The sequence below is a fragment of the Triplophysa dalaica genome, chromosome 4 (assembly GCF_015846415.1).
Source record: "Triplophysa dalaica isolate WHDGS20190420 chromosome 4, ASM1584641v1, whole genome shotgun sequence".
In the NCBI taxonomy this organism is placed as follows: domain Eukaryota; kingdom Metazoa; phylum Chordata; class Actinopteri; order Cypriniformes; family Nemacheilidae; genus Triplophysa; species Triplophysa dalaica.
This window is the reverse complement of record NC_079545.1, coordinates 25337776-25358389: the sequence shown is the minus strand read 5'-3', so window position 1 is coordinate 25358389 and position 20614 is coordinate 25337776. Positions and strand designations below refer to the sequence as shown.

General features: G+C 38.4%; 1 protein-coding gene across 1 annotated transcript; it reads left to right on the top strand.

Moving 5' to 3' along the window:
- The first annotated feature begins 658 nt into the window (after nt 1-658).
- On the top strand, nt 659-20225 carry cspg4ba (chondroitin sulfate proteoglycan 4ba). The gene is made up of 10 exons (XM_056747035.1): nt 659-851; nt 2731-2894; nt 6044-9613; nt 9728-10201; nt 10332-10508; nt 12586-12775; nt 13094-13225; nt 15454-15626; nt 15985-16168; nt 16395-20225. Exons 1-10 carry the CDS (start codon nt 794-796, stop codon nt 18440-18442), a joined length of 7170 nt encoding a protein of 2389 aa, XP_056603013.1. The 5' UTR covers nt 659-793; the 3' UTR covers nt 18443-20225.
- The last annotated feature ends 389 nt before the right edge of the window (nt 20226-20614 follow it).

Genomic DNA, 20614 nt, shown 5'->3' with positions numbered 1-20614 from the left:
AAAGTGTTACAAATGTGAGAAAAGCATGGATTTTAAAGTTAAACTTTGAATGTTTAGCTTAATTCCATGATTGCTCACACATATATTACACAAAGTATTTAGTTTAATTACATCAAAAGTAACTGTAATTAAATTACAGAAAAAATAAGAGTAATCCCTTCCTTTACTTTTTCAAGCGACTTACATTGCTTTATCCTATACATTTTACATAGGTATTTGCAATCCCCTGGGATCGAACCCACAACCTTAACGTAATGCTCTTACCACTGAGCTACAGGAAAGCTTTAATTTAATTACAGTAACTAATTACTTAGTAACTAGTTACACCCAACACTGCATATGTTCAAATGTATCTGTTGTTTAGACCACATTATATCATATGCTGGCAATTGCTTAGTAGGTAAAAGTCGCTTTGGATAAAAGCATCTGCCAAATCCTTAAATGTAAACGTAATGTAAAAGCAAAATAACTTAATAGGTACTGGTTATACCGTTTTAATTGTGTTATAGCCTATTTATCACAAGATCGAGTGACGTAAAATGTTTACATTAAATGCGTGTTTGGAGGATGTCAGGGGGGGGGGTGTAAGTATTTGTAGTGAGAGAAAAGCTTGAGAAGGCGGAGTTTCTCTGTCCTGCTGTAGACTCCCCTGCTCGCTGCTCGAGTAGACAAGTTTGTGAAACGATTTTTAAGTAACGTTACTTATCGAGCCCCATTGAACTTGGTTACACAATGAATTTGAAGCACAACCTTTCGGCATTTAAAGCGGAATAAACACTGCATTGATGTTAAAATGAAGGCGACCCTTTTAATCGGACTGCTTTTGCTGTTTGTCGGACTCGCACAAGGGGGTAAGTTTTCTTGATCGTTCAAGTATGGCAACTGCAAGGAATGCATAAACCACCTTTCAACTTTGTGTAAAACATTTCAATTGGGGGCATCAATGAGCAAAGCGAATGGTCTTTGGTTCTAGGCATAATAGGTAATATATACGTCACGTTTTTACGCACCGGGTGGACAGGGGTGCCCATAGCCTGCCCTAGAATTTCATAATTATGGCTGATGCTGGTTCTTTAGTAAATAGTATACGTTTTTATTTTAGATGTTAAGAAGATAATACTAATAATACATTAAAATGTAAATGTTTGCATTTCACCCTTAAGTGTGTTTATGGTCATTGCCTGTGCCATCAAAATAAGTAATCCAATATCCGTGCATTGAAATTCTATAGAATTGTGACTGTAGGTTTTAATGTCCCATATTCACCATGTCTCATATTCGCAGCTTGCCAAGCAGTTAAATAAAGGCCAAGAAAAGGAAAAAAGTGCTTGTATTAATGCACTATAAAGAATGAATAATACATTTGCATAATAAGGCATAAAGCAAAAGTGGAAGAAGAAAAGTCATGGGAAAATATGGCAATATATCTTTTATAAACATATTCTTAGTGATTGTCAAATGTTTATTCATATACAGGTAGTTGCCGATTAGTTGAAATCGTGCTTTCCAATGTCATCTTCACCGAACTCTCAAGATCTTGCTCTGCTGAAGAATAAGGATGCCTTCTGTGGTCTAGTTTTGGAGTGCAGTGTCCAGACCTATAAAATCTCCGGCATGTCAGATGCTTAACTTTTACTCTTTACTGTGATAATAATAGACTAGAGATAGCATTGTGTTCCAGTCTTTTTCCTCTCTGTCACTTCTGGTTTCACCAAATGTGGTTCTTCAATTTAATTTCCAATTTTACAACTGTAGATATAGTTTAAATGAGCATCAGTATGATAATCTGATTTGAATCCATAACAGTCGTGATACAGGTTGGCAATGCAATGCTATCTTACATTTATGAACAAAGGCCATTCAAATTAATGAGATTTTCTTTATTAAAAGGCTAACGGATAGCAATGGACCAATTATCAATGGTACCACAAATAATTTTTACATTCTGTTAAACAAAATATGTGTTTTGTGTTAATTAGAGGCTTTAATGCTAGTAACACTTGAGGAGAAGTGCAGATGAGAGTGCACAACACATTACTGCAGATTAGAGGGTGACATGGACTGGCTGAGTTGAAAAACAGCTGCGTCCAAGGCTCCATCTATGGACAGCGGAGCTAAGACAATGTGGCCACGTCAGAGTCTTTTATGTTGAGAGCAGGGTGCTGTCAGGGCAAAGCATGCCAGCACAAGCACATGGATATCACTGCTCTTCGTTGGTTTCATCAGGCCTGTCCGTGGAAGTGAAGTGTTTCTGTTTTATTCACAATGGCAAGGCAGTGTGAAAATATGTCTGTCTTGATGAATCAGTTATATTTCAGATAACAAAATTTATTTTGGGTCAATTTATTAAAATGTTTCTGCTTACGTGTAGCAGCTTATAGAAATGACATTGTATTGCATAAGATGAATTAAAGTGATATTAAAGTGATAGATCCCCCAAAAATAAAAACTGTATGACTATCTGCAGAACATAAAAGAAGATATTTTGAAGAATACTGTCAACTGGCCCCCATTCACTTGCATTGGCTTTTGCGTCCATATAATAGACGTTATTGGGGGCCAGTGCTGTTCAGTTACCAACTTTTTTCAAAATATCTTCCTTTTGTTCTGTGGAACAAAGTCATAAAGGTTTGAAATGACAAGAGGGTGAATAAAGGATGACAGAATTTACAATTTAACACATGCAGCTTTCAGAGCAAGAAAAAATCAGTAAAATTCTCCTCTGTGCAGCTTCTTTCTATGGTGATGGATTTGTGCAGTTAAAAGGAATGGAGTCGTCTAGCCGTAACACACTGCACGTCCGCTTCCGCACCTCCAGTCAGAGCGGCCTGCTTTTCCTAGCTGCAGGGCAGACTGATTTCATCCTGCTGGAGATGAATGCTGGCAGACTGCAGGTAGGTCTTTACAACAATACTTCACAACAGTCACCGTCATCAGCCTCAGAAATGCCTCAGAGGTATCCCAACAAAACTACATGCACAAACTTGTCATGTATTGCACTCAAGCTTAAAAAATCTAATATAGGCTAAAATTGGCTGTTAAACTAGAACAGACTTGGAGCTGAAAAGCTTTTCGATAAACCAACACAGTTAAAAATATATGTAGCCTATTACCATCCTGTCAGTGGTGGAGCCAGAGATTGTTCATAGGGGTGGCCGGGTAGAGGCCAGCAATTACTTTACGATGGCACAGAAAATATCATCATGCACGCTTTGTAAGGATGGATGAGTGCCAAACATGACAGTCATCCAACCTTAAAACACTTTAAAAGAACTCTGTAGGTGCTTAATCCATAATGATGTATCATGTGCGATTGCTACAGTATGCCAAGTTGTAAATCGGAAGTTGAATGAATAACAAAGTTATTGGCTTGGAAAAAGGGAGTCAACTACACTTATACATATAGTCCACGCCTACGTTTTGCTAGGACTGACCTAAACACTGTAACTCGTGGATTAGACAGATGAATCGCGAAACAAATCATTTGAGAGTCAGTCAAGAATAACTGCCTATTATTATGAAATTATAGTGTTTTGTTACACCTTCTATGTACATAAACGTGTTGTTGGACACTCCATTAACCAATGTAGGACCTTAAAAATCCCTAGTTATGTGCTCAAATGAATATCTCAAAAGAGTCCAGATGTGTCATCTGTATTTCATGTGGCGCATTGCCTCAGGATAAGTTAAGCCTGTGATTTTACTCAAATTTACAGACTTATTTCCAAGATATGATGGCAAGGCTTTGCTTATAGTTTGTATATAGTTGCATGGTATATATTAATGATACACCGGGTTTTTCCTGGAGCCATCTGAGGCGGAGATGGTGCCAATCTGATCTCGTACGCACACAACGTTAAACGTTATAAAAATTAGATGAAAATTACAATTATTATTATAGCTCTGCAATTATTACAAATGACTAGAGTTCCCCAGGTAATACTAATCCTGTGCAAATAGTACATATTTCTGAGCTATTGTAAAAATGTTTCCGACTTCTGTTCCACAGGACATTGATATACCTGCCCTGAATTGACACTTGTCTTTAAAATAACTGAAAGGAATCAAAGTAATACTTTTTTCTAATTTGAATTACTCACCCGAAAAGATGTGTTTCTGTGCTCACTGCTCAATCACTCGTAGTTGATCCAGGCACCGAGGCGAGGTCACGCTTCACGCCTGTCTCTCCCCCCATTGTTTATGAATGCTGTAAAACACAGACATCAGTTTCACTCACCGCATGCGGTTCATGTCCGGCATCTTTTAGCGCTGGGACGGTTCCATATATCAGTTTCAAACGATCTCCAAATCCACCGTTATATCCACAGTTTATATAACATTCATCAAACAAATGCAGTGAATATACAAACACTTGAACTTCGTGAACGTATGCTCTCTCTCTCCTTCTCCTGCTTACAAGTGAAAGTGACGCCTGTGCATGCTCCTTCTCCTGCTGTCCTTTGGCCGTGCCCTGTGCTTTTCCCGGTATTATTGTCCAGTAAGGGTCTAAGAAAAGTTGATATTAAGCAGTTTTATATTTTCGAAAAAAACTTTCGAAGACTTTTACGATCGCTGGGAGAGTGTATTGAGAACAGAAATACTACGTAATAACTCGTTTTTTGACCATGTTAAGCATGAAAAGTCAGAATGCATGACACATCGTTGCAGGGCCGCTTTAAGGTTTACATTACAAACCCTATAATTGCACTGACCTGCAGGCTAAAGAATGTGAGCTAAAATGACATGTGAGAGAAGTGGATGCAGGAATGGAGGATGTGCTAGAGCAGATTAAATCAACTTCCACAGAGTTCAAAAGGCGTGCATGGATATCTGCAGTGAATTTTAGTGTTTATATTTCTCTTGTTAGACTAGACATTCAGACATTAGACTTCGAATACATTCATAGATATTACCTTTGGGCTATAATAGACCAGCTCATTTGAACTCTGTTGAGGTCTGCTGGGGAAACACATGTTTCACAACCTTGAGATGAACAAAACACATTTGAATTGGGACATTGTTCACTTAAAAATGAAAATTCCCCCACCCTTAGCAATCATGGAGGTGATATTTTTTCCCCCAGTAGAACAGTTAAGAAGATTTTTAGCTGAAACAGTGGTCGTCTGTGATTCAAGTCCTCAAGTCCCAATTCTTTAAGAGACAAAAACAGAGGCAGGCAACATACAGACACAAGAAGCTCTTACCTGAGGCGAAGGATTTAAGGTAGTTTATGTTGTTTGTGGTTTTTTTTTTTAAAGGCACCTATAGATTTGCAATTTATACATCGCCAAGAATAACAGTTTCAGTTAAAATCTTTACTGTTCTTCTAAAGAAACCGTGTCACCTAGATTTTGAATTGCCTGAGTGCGAGTACATTTACATTTATGCATTTGGTAGACGCTTTTATCCAAAGTGATTTACAGTGCATTATTCTATACATTTGTTTTTTAAGTATGTGCAAACCCCTGGGATCTAACCCACAACCTATGCGTTGTTAACTCCACGCTCTTACCACTGAGCTACAAACAGCTGAACAAATGTTGTAACTTTTAAACAACAAATTTTCATGTTTTATACCACTTCAACACATTTTCCTGTCCTTTGGCTGAAAGTCTTTTCCAGTAAATCACAGATTATAATTTTCTGTTTAGAAAAAACTACATATATTCTGCAAGCCTTGACAAGTTTGCTTTTGCTGTCACAAAAATTTAAAGTAAAATCAGTGGTGGAAATGGCCAAGATTCACTGGAGGGACTCCAGTAGGAGACATATTTAACATTTTTGGAGTATAGATGTATAATATGACACTTCATTTATGTATGAAATGCAGTAGACATCACTACACGCATTCTTTCATCACAATCAGACAACCATGCTGAAAATTCCCTGCCGAGAACAGTTTGTACTTGTTGCAGTGACGGTTTGGCGTGATGGCATAAAAGCACTCTAAATTTGCCCTTATATGTGTGGATCTATAGAGACATTCATTTTATGGAATTAAAGTTTAGAAACATTTAAGAACATTATCTCCTGTTATTCACAGGTACGGTTGGACATGGGCTCTGAGGAAAAAATCCTTCTCTCAGACAGTGGAACCCAGCTGAATGATTTGGCCTGGCACACTGCAGAGCTTCTTCATGAGTATCTCAACGTCACGCTGACTGTGGACAACCACTCCCAGAGCAGCTTGCAAATGCCAACTCCAGAGCAGCAGCTAGACATCAACATTGGTTTGTACGTGGGTGGTACTGGAGGTTTGGATCAGCCCTACCTGGCCAGTGATCTCAATGGCTTCCGTGGTTGCCTTGATGAAGTAATATTTAACCAACACAACCTTCTTTCTTCACTGAGGCCCTATTCCGGATTTAAAAACGTCTATGAGGTTTCTCTTGGATGCAGCCCCCAGTTTTTCGCAAATGAGGAAGATCCCATGAGTTTTTTCAGCTCAAGAGCTTACGTGTCCCTTCCTCTGTGGACGGCACAACACGAATGGGTTTTTGAAAGCTCAGTCCACACCTCAGCCGAAGAAGGGATTGTTATGTACAACTCCGCACGACAGGGAGATTTCATAGCCTTGGAGATCCAGAAAGGACTGATTGTTGCTGTCATCGGTAAAGACGGAGTAAAAACAGAACTACGTTCTCTCGCCTTCATCAATGACAATAGATGGCATGACATCAAGCTTTACTTCACCTCAAAAAGCCTCCAGCTTACAGTAGACGGAGAGACCTTAATGTCCAGCATTAGCTCTAGATCCAAATCCTTTCATCTGAAAGGTTGGCTTTTCCTCGGGGGAATTGATGACAGCACACGTTCTGAGGTCAGAAAGGTGGGCCTCTCTTCACTGGCGGGAAAACGTGTTAAAGGTGGTTCCTTCAAAGGATGCTTCAGGAACATTAGAGTAAATAATGTTAAAATGGGTCTTCCTAATGCTGTGGTTACTAAAGACATCTCTGTTGGCTGTGAACCTGAAAAGGAATTGGAGATAAGCACCACAGTCAGCCCGGCAACCCTTCACATGACTTCTGTTGGCACTGTCACTCAGCTGCCTCCCCTCGATGTCTCAACCCTAGCTAAAGGTCTTGTTAAGAAGTATGGACATCATTTCCTTCATCTTAAGAACCTTGTTGTCGCAGAAGGTGGTCGGGCATCATTGAATTCAAGGCACATTAAAGTAAACCTTGATTTCAAGAACCTTGGTATCCGCCAGTCACAGATCATCTTTAGGATTGAAGAGCAGCCCGTGCATGGTCAGCTTAGGCTTGATGTGGACCAGGACCAGGTGGAGCATACATTCAGCATGCTGGATTTGTGGCATGGCAGAGTAATGTATATCCATGGAGGATCTGAAGATCCACAGGACTTTTTTATGTTCTCTTTGTTCTCCAGTAGCAGAAAGGAGGTTCCAGGCTATTTAAAGGGACACAAGTTGCATCGTTATAATGTTACTGTCACGCCAACCAACGATGCCCCTGAATTGAGTCTGCCGGAAGGGAATCTATTTGTTCTTCTTGAGAACTCTAGGAAGAAGCTGACTACTGATGTTCTGAAGGCCATAGACATCGACAGCAATAACACAGAACTTGTTTACTCAGTCTTAGGCAATCTTAATGCCGATGCGGGGTATTTGGAAAACGTAGACAACCCCGGTAAAGCCGAAAGCTCTTTTTCTCACTTGGCTCTTGCAGAAGGTAAAATAAGTTACGTCCACACAGGAGTGAGGAACTCCAGGATTGTGCTGAGAGTCAGCGATGGAGAGAAAGTGAGCAATACAGTGGTGCTCAGAATCATGGCCGTGGGACTGAAGTATACAATTTTCAACAACACAGGTCTGGAAGTCACTCAAGGAGAGATGTTTCTAATAAGCACCGACCAACTGGCAATCTGGACAAATGCAGTGAAGCAGGTGGTTGACATTCGTTTTGATGTGATCGAGCCACCAAAATTCGGTGAACTCCAAAGGCTGCATTCGAATGGAGAGTGGAAGATCACCAGCTCATTTTCTCAAAGAGTTCTTGAGAAGGAACGCTTAAGATACCTTAACACTTACCCGTCCATTCAAACGAGCAATAGCTCGGATCTCTTCAAGTGTAAAGTCACAGTGGCTTCCAGAGCCACAGAGGAGCTAGTGTTTCCCATTAGAGTGAAGTGGATAAACTACACGTTAGAGAAGAATGAAGCGATAAAACTGGATAAAACAAGAAGTGCTGTAATTGATTCTGAACATTTGTATGTAACAGCACGTGGTGTAACTTTGTCTGAGGATGAGCTTCATTTTAGATCGTTGACTCTACCAAAAAGAGGAATACTTGTAGTGAGTAATACAAAGTTGGATGAGAATTCCACATTTTGTCAAAGAGACATCACAGATCTGAAGGTTGAATACAGACTGGTAGATAGATTGTACGAGGACACCAGTGATGAATTTGTTTTCCAGATATTCTCAAAGCACGCACATTCTGCTAGTCACATATTCAAAATCAACATTAAAGCAGATGCCAACAGCGTTTTCATGAAAAACAATGGGTTGTCTCTTCTTGAAGGTGAAAGTAAACTCATTACAAAAGATGAACTGTTTGCTGAAACTATTAGCACTAAAGAAATATACTACACTGTCACAACGGCTCCACGCCATGGCAAGCTAACACGAATCAATCTGTCAGACTCTACCAAAGAATTTGATAATATTCTGTCATTCACCAATCAGGACATTTTGGAGGAGCGTATTATGTATGTTCACGATGACAGTGAAACAAATCTTGATAACTTTACATTCATATCATCCAAAAGTCCAGTTACCAAGATGACTGTGATAGATGATATTGGCTCCAAGGAGGGCACCTTCAACATTTCTATACAGCTAGTGAATGATGAAAAACCTGTTCGTGTCATAGACAAGATTTTTCACGTTGTCAGAAATGGACAGAGATTACTTACCATCGATGATCTCCGCTACTATGATGCCGACTCAGACTTCAGTGATGGGGAGCTTGTCTACACCAGGCGTGGTATCCCAATAGGTGATTTGGTTCTTGCTAACGACACCTCACACAAGTTGTACCAGTTTCGCCAGGAAGACTTGGAACAGAAGCGAGTGTTGTTTATTCACCATGGGATGACCTCTGGTCGCTTTGTCCTCTTCGTGTCAGATGGCAAACACTTTGTTTCCTCACTGTTGGATATTAGCGCACAGGATGCTTATTTAAAAGTTGGCAACAACACAGGCCTTTTGGTTCAGAAAGGCCAAACCAAGAGTCTCAGTCAAGCTAACTTTAGTGTGGATACAAACCTTGATGTCAGAAGTGATGACGAAATCATATTTAAGATCATAGAGGCTCCAAAACTTGGGCGTCTGTATTTAAATGACAGCCAGACAGAGTCATTCACCCAGCGTGACCTGAGGAACGGCTACTTGTCTTACCATCATGACAACAGCAGAAATCTGGCTGACTTTTTTACACTTCTAGTGGAAGTGAAGGGGCTGAAGTGTGATGCTAAAATTTTGGTAAAAGTGTATCTGGAAAGTCATCAAAGACCACCGGTTATCCTTCATAATAAGATTTTACTGGTAGAGGAGGGAAAACCAATCAAGATTATAGGCAGTAAACTCAAGGTAAGTGTAGAATTTGGTCATAATTGGTTTTGATGTATAAATATTTCTGTTTTAGATAATAGTCATTGTAGTTTATATATGATATGATGCTTTCAAAAACATATTTCTCTTCAGGTCACTCACGAGGCTAGTTCTCCTTCAGAAATAACCTTCACAGTCAAAGGAACTCCATCTTATGGATACCTGCGGAAGTTTCTTGAAAGTAAAGATCAATACCAAGGGACTAAGGAAGATCTGTGGATGACTTTTTCCCAACAAGATGTTAATGCTGGCAACATTCAGTACATACAGGTGACACCTGGCCAAGTGAATGATTCCTTCACCCTAGAGGCCAGCAATGGGGTCGCAGAGATCAGTGACATCATCGTGTCTGTGGATATTATCCCACTCCTCATACCCATTAAGGTGTCCAATATCAGTCTGAAGGAAGGGGCGTCTAAAGCACTCACTGAGGACATCATCAGAGTCACCAACCCACATTTCTCTGGGCTAAACTTTGTGTATCACGTCTCAGAGGGACCCCAGCACGGCCGCATCGAGAATTCCCGTTTTCCAGGGATGCCCACAACATACTTTACAAGGAAACAGGTACAATTTTAAGCAATTCCATTTGGCACCAATGGAGCTGAAAGAATACACTTTAGCATTTAATCTTTATGATACCTCTTCGCTTCTTCTATAACTTTGCCTTCTTATTTCTTGCATGGCACTGAATCAGGTGGAGCAGGAGTTTATATACTATGTCCATGACAATACCGAAACTTTGGAAGATAGTTTCACTGTCACTGCAAATGACACCGATCTGAGAAAACACAGCGCACCATGGACCGTGTATGTGCAGGTCATAGCCGTCAATGATGAGTCTCCTGTTGTTACTGCCAACAAGGTTCTCAGGGTGAGATGACTATTTATAAACCTCACTTTTTATATTTTATACTGAGGTCAGCTGAGTGTCTAATCTAACTCTGTAGATCCAGTGAAATTATGTTGGTTAAAGGTTTATGTACTATTTTATGTCTGTTTTGGTGACGTGAGAAATCGGCATTGTTCTCAGTGAAGTCACAGAATAATTAAATTAAAGTTGTTGTTTCTAAAACCCATGTCAACAATTCACTACATCTTAAAGGCTGAATAGACGATTCGGTAAAATACTAACTTTAATCATGATCCCACCATCCATCCGAATTGCCGTCCAAAGGCACGCATCCTCCAAAACACATGAACGCTCACAAACCAGAAGCTCCTGGATCAATTCAAATGAAATCATGTCTCTTTCACCAGTGAGAACATGTTACAGTACAAAGTAAATAACGTTTCTACAATAGCGATAACCCCTACCATAAACAACACCTTTAAAAGGGGATTTGATGCAGTATAGTTACCAATAGGCGCTGGGTAAAGATGTTATACATAAAGGTCCACAAACTACATATGCAACATTATCAAAACCAATAAAAATCGAATCATAACATGTACCAACCTGTCCAGAAGTTGCCATGGCATGATCTTTGAAACGCTTTACTCCCGTAGTTGCTCCCAGCGTGGAAAAGCAACTCTGATTATAATCATACCCGTTTTAGCCGGGATTTTCCAAATTTTCACACCCATCTTCTGTTGAAACCTCCAGGGACAAAATCGCGAACAGACCGAGCCGGGCTTTAAAGTGTGTCATTTTTTTGGAGGATTTATTGACAGAAATGCAATGTAATATACATAACTCTCTTTTCAGAAGTGTATAAAGACCTTACATATTGAAGCGTTGTGTTTTGATTACCTTAGAATGAGCTTTTTATATATACATACACTGCAGGTCCCCTAACATGGAATTCACCATGTTCAATAGCCTCTTTGTATTCGGTTGCTGTATGTCTGTATGTCCTAATATTGTAAGTAAATGCTTTTACATGTTATTTCTAAACACAATAGTCCAAATATTAAAAATCCCCACAAGGGGGCTCACTATGTAAACTTTTAAAAAGAAGGCATTCCCCCTTTATTGGAAATGTTGAGTCAGATTTCAGCATTGCATTGCTTTAAAGAGGTTTATATTAGAGTTAATAATAGTCAAATAATAATATTAGGGTATTTTTAAATATTAGAGCCCTAAAACCGAAATGATCTCTGGCTGCATTAAAGGGATATTATGTCAAATTCTGACTTTGTTTATTCACCCTGAGGTTGTTCAGTGCATTTATGACTTACTAAAGAAGATGTTTTGAGAAATGTTTCAGTTTCTTCTAAATGATTTAACTATTCTGTTAATGTCTGTCCCCTAAATAGGACTTTTACCATCGTTCAGATTCTGCCATCACAAATGGCCACCTGGATTAGCCATTTTTAAACCTTTTTTAAATAAACCAATACATTTGAAACGCATTTGAATAAAATGCATGTGTTTAAATGCAAACATGACATGTTAGTTGATGGTTGAAATAAGTTTTTTTTGTATCAAACAGAAGTTGATTAAAAAAGTTTCAATTACAGGAACATGATCCCAAATAAAAAACTACATAAATCACTTTATATTTATCATTTTGAACTTTATAAAAAGTCCTGTTGATCTAATGATACGCCCTTTCAGCAACACCAGGACAGAAGTGTATGTTACTCATAGTATTACTATTAGTATACAATCTAATACATGACCTTAAAATGCATATGAAGAGTTTATTTCCAAAAAAAAGATAACTTAGTTTTTTAAATTCTTTAAAAGTGTTTTTTTTTATTGTGCATTCCAATTAATATCAATCAAACTGCAGTTGGTTTGTTTTGATTTGAGCCATAAATAAAAATACAGCTTACTTGCACCATAAAACACATTAAAAACATTATAACTATAAAAATAATGATTTTTGAAAAAGTTGTTTTGGAAATAAACTTTTCATTTGTTCTGTGATGGTATCACAAAACATGAATTTTCCTCTACTTGATCATTGGTCTGAATAAATAAACTATTGTTTGTGTTCACTCAGGTGTGGGTTAACTCAACCACTGAGATCATCCCTGATGATCTGAACGCTGAAGATGAAGACACGTCCCCAGAACAGCTGGAGTACATCATCACCCAACCCAGCAATGGTCACTTGGCTAGGCCCAATAGACCAATTATGAACTTTACTCAAGCTCACATTGCTCAGAGGCAGCTGCTTTTTCTTCATAATGGTGAGATGTCAAAAAAATGTTTTGTCAAGATCTCTGTAATGTCAACTTTAACCACTAAATGGCAGTGTTTTGTTTTAAATCATACCACCATTTTTCTCCATCTCATGTCCTTTTTAGGAGTCATTCATGACACATGTATTATGTCTATATGAATGACAATTTAAGTTTTATCTTGAACATTGGATGTTCTAAAGGTGTAATGACTAAAACCAAGTCATTAAATGAGGTGACAAGATATTTGGTTGTTTTTCCATGGTGCAATGAACTAAATTGTTTAAATTCCTGGTGTTAGTGATGTATACTCCATTCTGCTTTCAGGTCCTATGGCAGGAGGCTTCAACTTCCAAGTAAACGATGGTTTGAACTTTGCTCCCAGGCAAATATTCAGTATTATGGCTCGTGCCCTTGTTCTTAAACTAGAGAAAGCTGGACCTCTTCATGTGTTTCCAGGTGACTCCTGCAAACATACATCACATGATCTTATAGGCAGTGAGGCTGCTAGAAAGCAGTTAGGCTTTCCATCTGGTTTTAAGGAGTTAAAACTACATAACACAACAGTTGGTTTAGCATCTGGTGTACTGGCATGCCAAATTAGTGCACCAGATCGACACCTCCTTTCCGCTCAGGATAAAGTCAACAAACTTGTAGTCACCACATAAATTGTATCGTCCGTAAAGAATTCTTAATTCCTCCCTAAACATTTACACAGTGTTTCACAGCCCTGCAGTGCAACCAATCTATGCAATAACAGGACTATTTTAATTCTCAGACTATAAATAGCTCAGTGGAGAGCATGTAGACAGATCCCAGTAAAAAGTTTCTAGACTACAGTCATTTCCTTAAATTAGAAACACTTAGTCATATGCCATATTTAATATTGGTAGCTAGAAAAGATTCCCCAAATTTGCTTTGTCTGAGTTAAGAAACAGCTCTTACATGTGTTTTTAATTTTAGAATTGACTGACTGTAGCAAAAATGAACTAAAAAGTGTCTAACACAGCATCTTAATGTTTCAGAAAAATAGCTCGGCTTTAAAAAAACTAATTTTAGTTTTACCTTTTCATTAAATGTTATTCTCTAGTTGCTCTTTACTGTTGATTTTATTTTCATATTATATAATTGGAAGAAAAAACAGAGCTGTTCTATGTCCGTGTGTGACAAGTGCTTTTCCATACCACTTCCTGTCAACATTTTCTTGTGGCCTTTTGCAGTTAGTTTTCACTGTCTCATTCAATTGTTAAAACAAGTGAGATGAACTTTAATATGTTTTCTTTCAACATGAAAGAAAGAACTCTTTCCATTAAAATCCAGTCGAAATCAAAATAAACCCTTTTTACTTAAGAAGTTTACTTAGTTAGATCTAATTTTGTGGTTAACAGTTCATCTGGGCAGATAAATCAACTGTTTTGTAGGCTATTTTCTACACTGGTTTTGAGGTCGGCTCTGCAAACGCTCGGTTGCAATGGGCCGCATTGAAGACTTTATAACTAAACGCCCACTGCTTTGATTGAATAGCAGTTTGAGTAGTTGTAGCCTTCTGTGAATATGGTTAGAGACGTAACGTTAGGTTACACATTTGCACCATTCACAGTTATTCACAAACGGTGGATAAAACCTTAGAAAATGATATATGAGCCCACCAAATCACAGAGATTCCGATTCGCACGAGCTTAAGATCAGAGACAACCTCTGCAAGTATTACAAATGACTAGAGGTCCCCAGGTAATAGCACATCAAGCGATCTCTAACAAAACAATAGTGACGCATAGTACAAAAATGTTTTACTCACATAAGATTGCTGCACCATTCCTATCGGATCCAATATTGACGACACAGCACCGCTTTTTAATTTAAGGCTCTCCATAAATCAGCGACTGTATTCTTCCACAACCAGAGGTGGCACAGTATTTAACTATCTTTAATGGCATGTTTGTTTATTGCTTGCTCGTTCTATCTGTTTCCGCGGCACCTGTGATACTTCAGAATTGTCATGCGCAAACCAGTAGGCGGGGCCAGAGAAGTAGTTGTTGATATTTTTCGATGGAGGTGGTGTTCAACATATCAATGTCGTCATAGAAAGATGCATTCAAGAACCTGACGTTCGCTGGGCCTGGTGTCAATAACAAATGTTATCTCAGTAACAAGGGCATTTTCAGTTTTAACAATTACATGATGTTCTCGTGGAAACGATTCCCTCTTATATAACAAAAGCTCGGGTTAAAATTGTGATCTTAATTCATGGCTCTTTTAATTAATTTAACATTAATTTAAGACTTAAGTTCAAGGAATTTAAAGTCAACTTTTAAGACTTTAAAGGCAACTCTTTACGCAAAATGCTGGTGTATTTAAGCAAAATCCTTTCAAAGTTTTCTTGGGTCTTCACTTCACGAATCTAAAAGTGATGTGAAACAAGATCCTGAAATATCCTTCCTGCGTTCAAGCAGCATGGTTTTACTCTATTAAAGCAAATTTATCAGTATCTTCCGCTTTTCACTCCTCCACACTTTCAAACTTAGAAACACTTCTGCAAAAAGTTTGTTTAAAAATACTTCTCATTTTCATTTAAAACATATAAGCTGCTATGCATCAAAAAATGTGGTTTTGTTTATATGCATCAGACAGTTGGCGTTGTTGGAAGTTTTCAGTAGTTAAAGGTGATTTTTTTTTTTTTCATCTAGGCTCTTTATCCTTGATCTCAAAAGAGGTTCTTCATGCAGTAACTAATGACGATAAGAGTGTCACAAACCGAACCATTTATTTCACTGCAATCAATCCACCAAAATTTGGAAAACTGGTCAAAGTGCAAGCAGACAAGTCCACAACAGATATCTTATCCTTCACACAACAAATGGTAAGCTCTATTTAGGTCTACAGCATGCATAGTAAATTACGAGTTTATATGAGCTTTAACTAAGAGACTGTTATGCTTTTATTGATATAGTATGTCATAATAGGCAAAAGCTAAATATGAAATGTTCTGGATAGTTGTGATGAGAGAAGTTGGTATTGCTTGTGCTGCTGAATGTGGGTTTGTGGAAAGAAAGTAACACCAGGAAATAAATGAGCCACACGAAGAAAACACATTTACAGTCACGGCTAAGATTTATTCCAGGATTGGATGTGTCGGATGGTGGAAGGAAAATAGCATTTACTTATGCTTTGAGTTTTGAAGAAAATATATTTGACTCATGGAACTGTAATCTTTACAGGTGGATGAGGGTGAAGTGGCATATGAACAAAGTCATTTGACCTCTTTGGGATGGGCGGCACTTGACAAGTTCACATTTACAGTGTCGTGCCCTCCTGCTACACTTGAAACACAAACATTTGACATTGACATTTCCTACGAACATGTGGGATCTGAACGAAGATCTGTGCTCCTCAAAAACAAAGGTACAGTTTAAGAATCTGACAGAAACAATATATCATGTATGATTTATTGCAAATGCTACATTTATGAACACGGGTGCATATTTACAAAACAATGCTGTCCTAAACTTACAGGAAAGATGTTTCTCTGTTAAACAGAAATAACTTATAAGTCCTAATTTTGTCATAGTGTCAATACCTTTTTAAAAAACATTGTCATCATCATGTTGTTTTTGTTCTCGTCGTTTAGGTGTGCAAGTAACTGAGGGAGACAAGGTGCTTATCGACAAATCGCTGCTGGATGCATCCAATCTCATGACTAAACTGTCTGAATCTAAACACAGCTCTTATGAGGTTTGGTACCAGGTCACATCTTTACCCCAGCATGGCGTCGTCATCGTTGGGGAACGAAATCTCACCAAAGAAAAACCCAATTTCTCTCAGTACATTCTTAACAAGTATGGAATCACATATCATCATGACAACTCTGAGACCACCTGCGACCATTTTGACTTTGACGTCTTTCTCAACCTGAAGAGCAAGCCACCAAACCGCCCCCTAGACGACTCTGATGTGGTGTCCGAATCTTTCAACATCACTATTACCCCTGTAAATGATCAGCCCCCGGTTCTGAAGACCAAAGCCCCCAGCCTTAAAGTTGTTCAGGGGGACACCGTTCCTATTGGACCCGACAACTTAAATGTTGTGGACTCGGATAATCTACCCAGTGAAATCCAGTACACCGTGATTAGCAAACCTAGCAATGGTTTTCTTGCTCTGGCGGAGCGCTTGAATGAGTCGGTGGATGCATTCTCGCAAGAGGAGATCAATAACGGAGAGCTGTTCTTTGTCCACGACGGCAGCCCAGCATCCGGTGCGTTCTACTTCAGCGTGACCGACAGCCAGCATCGTCCGTTATATAAACTCTTCAATCTGGAAGTAATCAAGATTACGGTTTCACTTGCAAACAACACAGAAGTGTTAATCGACCAAGGACGTACCACTGTGGCACTTACACAGTCACACTTAGCTGCAGTCACAAATGGTAAGAACACTACTGTCCATTATAAAATTACAATACCTCCACAATATGGTAAACTTCTCCAGGACAATGAGGAGGAGGTCACTGTTTTCAGTCACAATGTTCTCCAGGAGCAAAAGCTAAGTTACCACATGGTCAACGTCACATCTTCCCATGATACTTTTGAGTTTACTGCCTTTACATCAGAAGCAAACCTAAGCAATCAAGTATGTAATATCACAGTGAAACCCCTCATTAAATACATAAAAGGGGCAAAGTTTCAAAATGAAATTCGCAATAAGCTCAAACCAGAGTTTCTGAATGTGTCAGAACTGGCTTTGTTGAGCAGTAGTGACCCATTGTTTGAAATTACATCACCTCCTGAAAATGGCAGGGTTGTCAGGACAACCAGCAACAAGGGAGGGAACGCCGAATCTGTGGAGTCTTTCACTTTCAGCGAGCTACTACAGAAGAAACTGGCCATTGAGTTGAGGGCGAACCTGACGGGTATCCAGGAATTAAATGATTCCTTTGGATTTGTGCTTAAAGCTAATAATGTCCAACCTGCCAGAGGGATTTTCACCTTCATTATCGTACCCTACGTTCCCACACTTGAGATGTCAACAGTCTCAATGTCCACAACGAGACCCGTTTTTTATAACCAGACCACGGCGAAAGACCCTACTCTGTCTTCCGCATATTCCGTTGCGCAGCCAACGCAACGGGTGCCCAAATCTACATCAAGATTCAAAAGTCGGAACCGCTGGGGTAGCTCAAACAGCAATGACATACATACCACTATGCTTAAACCAACACAGGGGGGCGAGGAGATTTATCCAATAAATAACACCCCAGTGAAAGTGGAATCTGTAACCCAGACAGACTCCCCAAAATCAATGATTATCCTGTTGCCTCTACTTGCTTTTCTTCTTCTGGTCATCATAGTGGTTGTGTCGATGCTGCTCTTCAGGCGGAACTGGAGGAACAAGCAGAATCCTGAGAAGCAGAAGGGTAAATCACTTCCTCCACCACAGCCAGATGATCTATCCAATCAGGATCAGCCCAAGTGGAGTTCATCTGTTCCTGTTGTGACTGTCACTCCTCTTAATCCAAGCAAATCTGGAAGTTCTACCGTAAATAGACTGCAAACCAGATGTGAAAACTCCCCGTATGACCAGTCAATGTCTCTGTGTTTTGTTGGAGACCTGGAGCCTGAAGTTTCACAGCATTGTAGGACAACCAACCCCACCCTGCGAAATAATCAGTATTGGGTGTGACCTTAGTCTGTACATAGCTTTTTAAACTTAAGATCCATTACTGTATTGTCAAGGTAATGAGCTTGGGGTTTTACAAAGGTAATTTGTATTTGTAACATTTGTTATGAAACACTACAAGTTAGGAGGTGCCACATTGCATTTGGAAATCGACGCTGTCCTTCCAAAACCTTGTATTTCCAACTTTGCTGTTTTTCAGGAAATGGAAAAAACACTGTACTTTTTAAATGTGTGAGTACTGGGTTGAAGTTGACCAGCACTTTTGATTACATTTTATCGCAAAAACATAAAGGGTGACTAATAATAATGATTTATTGCAAAAAACGCAAAATACGGAGATACAAGGTTCAGAAGGACAGCAGCCATATACAGTGCTGTTCATAAATTTGCATATTAGAAACAGCATTTGGTTCTGATGACTACACACAAAATAGACACTGAAATGTGCGTACACAGTTTTTCATGGACATATTTGGATTTATATGTCCACACCCAACGGATGCTTTACTGTGTAGGCACACTTTAAAGATCCAGTTTAAAACATAAGCCCATGATGTTCTTTAAATTTTGACACAACAAATGTTTTTTGTTAATGAAAGAACAGGCAGTTGAAGATTCAAGCATTACTTTTAAAGCTATTCGCAAGTTATGAAACAATTGTACTGACAATGGTATTTTTATTGGATTTTACAAAATTGTATAAGTTATTTCATTTTATTTTTAATTTCTTTGCTTTATTCACAGTCATTTGTAAGGGCACATGTGCAGCTGGGTGTTTTGTAATAATAACTTTTGTTTCTACCTCAAATCAAATGTACTCATGACAGTTTAAACGTACAGTTAACCACTGGTGGACATGTTTGGCAACCAGAAATTTCTAAATAGATCAAAATTATTTCAAATTTTCAACAATATATCTCTTAAATGTATCATTTAATTAAATGTTTTGTTGAAAAAGTGTATTCATGCTATATTTAAAATGTATACATTTTTTCAAATCATAGCTATATGATCAAATGGAAATATCTCTCAAAATTGCGGTTCCCCGTATGGTGGTTGAATTTACAGAGACAGTATGTTACACTGAATTAATTTCATACGGTTAATATTTTGCTACCATATACATTTGTAGACTAAACATATTTATAGCTGCAAGGAAGTTTATTTATTACATTATTTGTATATCTGCATTTATTATGGCACTGAGACAACATCCTACAGATAGAAATGTGTGGTGTGCATATCTTGATGGCACGACAATGTATATCTTTTGGGTGTTTTACCTAATCATGACGTATGTAATAATATAATTGTTTATATAAATGTTTTTATACTCAGGAAATTCCCTTCAGAAGTAATTTGTTTACATGGAGATAAAACACTTTAAATAATGATGCAATAAGTTGAAACCACTGGATTCCTGGCAATTATTTCCTTGTATGGTCAATGAAACACTGGATTACTGGAAGTAAACTACATAAAGTGTATCTTAATTTAGCAGCTGGGGTGAGAGTGCATAAACATTGCTTTTTAACTCTATTAAGACATATGGTGCTGTATGTAGCATTAGAACATTTGTATGCCCACTGTGACCTCTATACTGTAGAGAAATGTGGATTTCAAACAACCTGGAAGTCACACTTTACAGAAAAGAGATACCATTTCAAAGGTTGGTGATCACACTAGACATTTAGAACATGTTCGGTATTTCTGATTTCTGTTATTGTATATTTTTGTTCATGTATTTATATTATAGACTGAATATTTCTTTTTGTCAATAAACAGCATGTCTACAGCACAGCCATCTCGACTCATACATTTTGAGATTTTACATTTCTTACATTTTAAGACGTGTCTCTATAAACATTTCAGATTCTAAAACCTTTGTTTAGATGTCATTTTATCGCAGTGTTCTTGCTGTATATAGCAAAGCCTCTTATGTTTGGATGTTAATGGAAGACACAAAAATTAGATGCTTCTTAAGACGTAATTGCTGTGATTCTCCATTCCTTGTATTTAATTACTGTGATTTTAGTTATAATAGGCACTAAAAGTGGCATTTTCCACCTCCTTCAGGATACAGGCTGAGAGCCCTGCTTAGTTCATGTACTGAAAGATAATTTTGTCGAAACAGCTTTCATAAAGAGGCGGTGGTTGTTATTTCTTAGTGAGGTG

Coding starts and splice junctions, on each gene's coding strand:
- cspg4ba (XM_056747035.1), top strand. CDS start 794: ATGAAGGCGACCCTTTTAATCGGACTGCTTTTGCTGTTTGTCGGACTC. Junction 2,895..6,043: donor TGAATGCTGGCAGACTGCAG/GTAGGTCTTTAC, acceptor TGTTATTCACAG/GTACGGTTGGACATGGGCTC. Junction 9,614..9,727: donor TTATAGGCAGTAAACTCAAG/GTAAGTGTAGAA, acceptor ATTTCTCTTCAG/GTCACTCACGAGGCTAGTTC.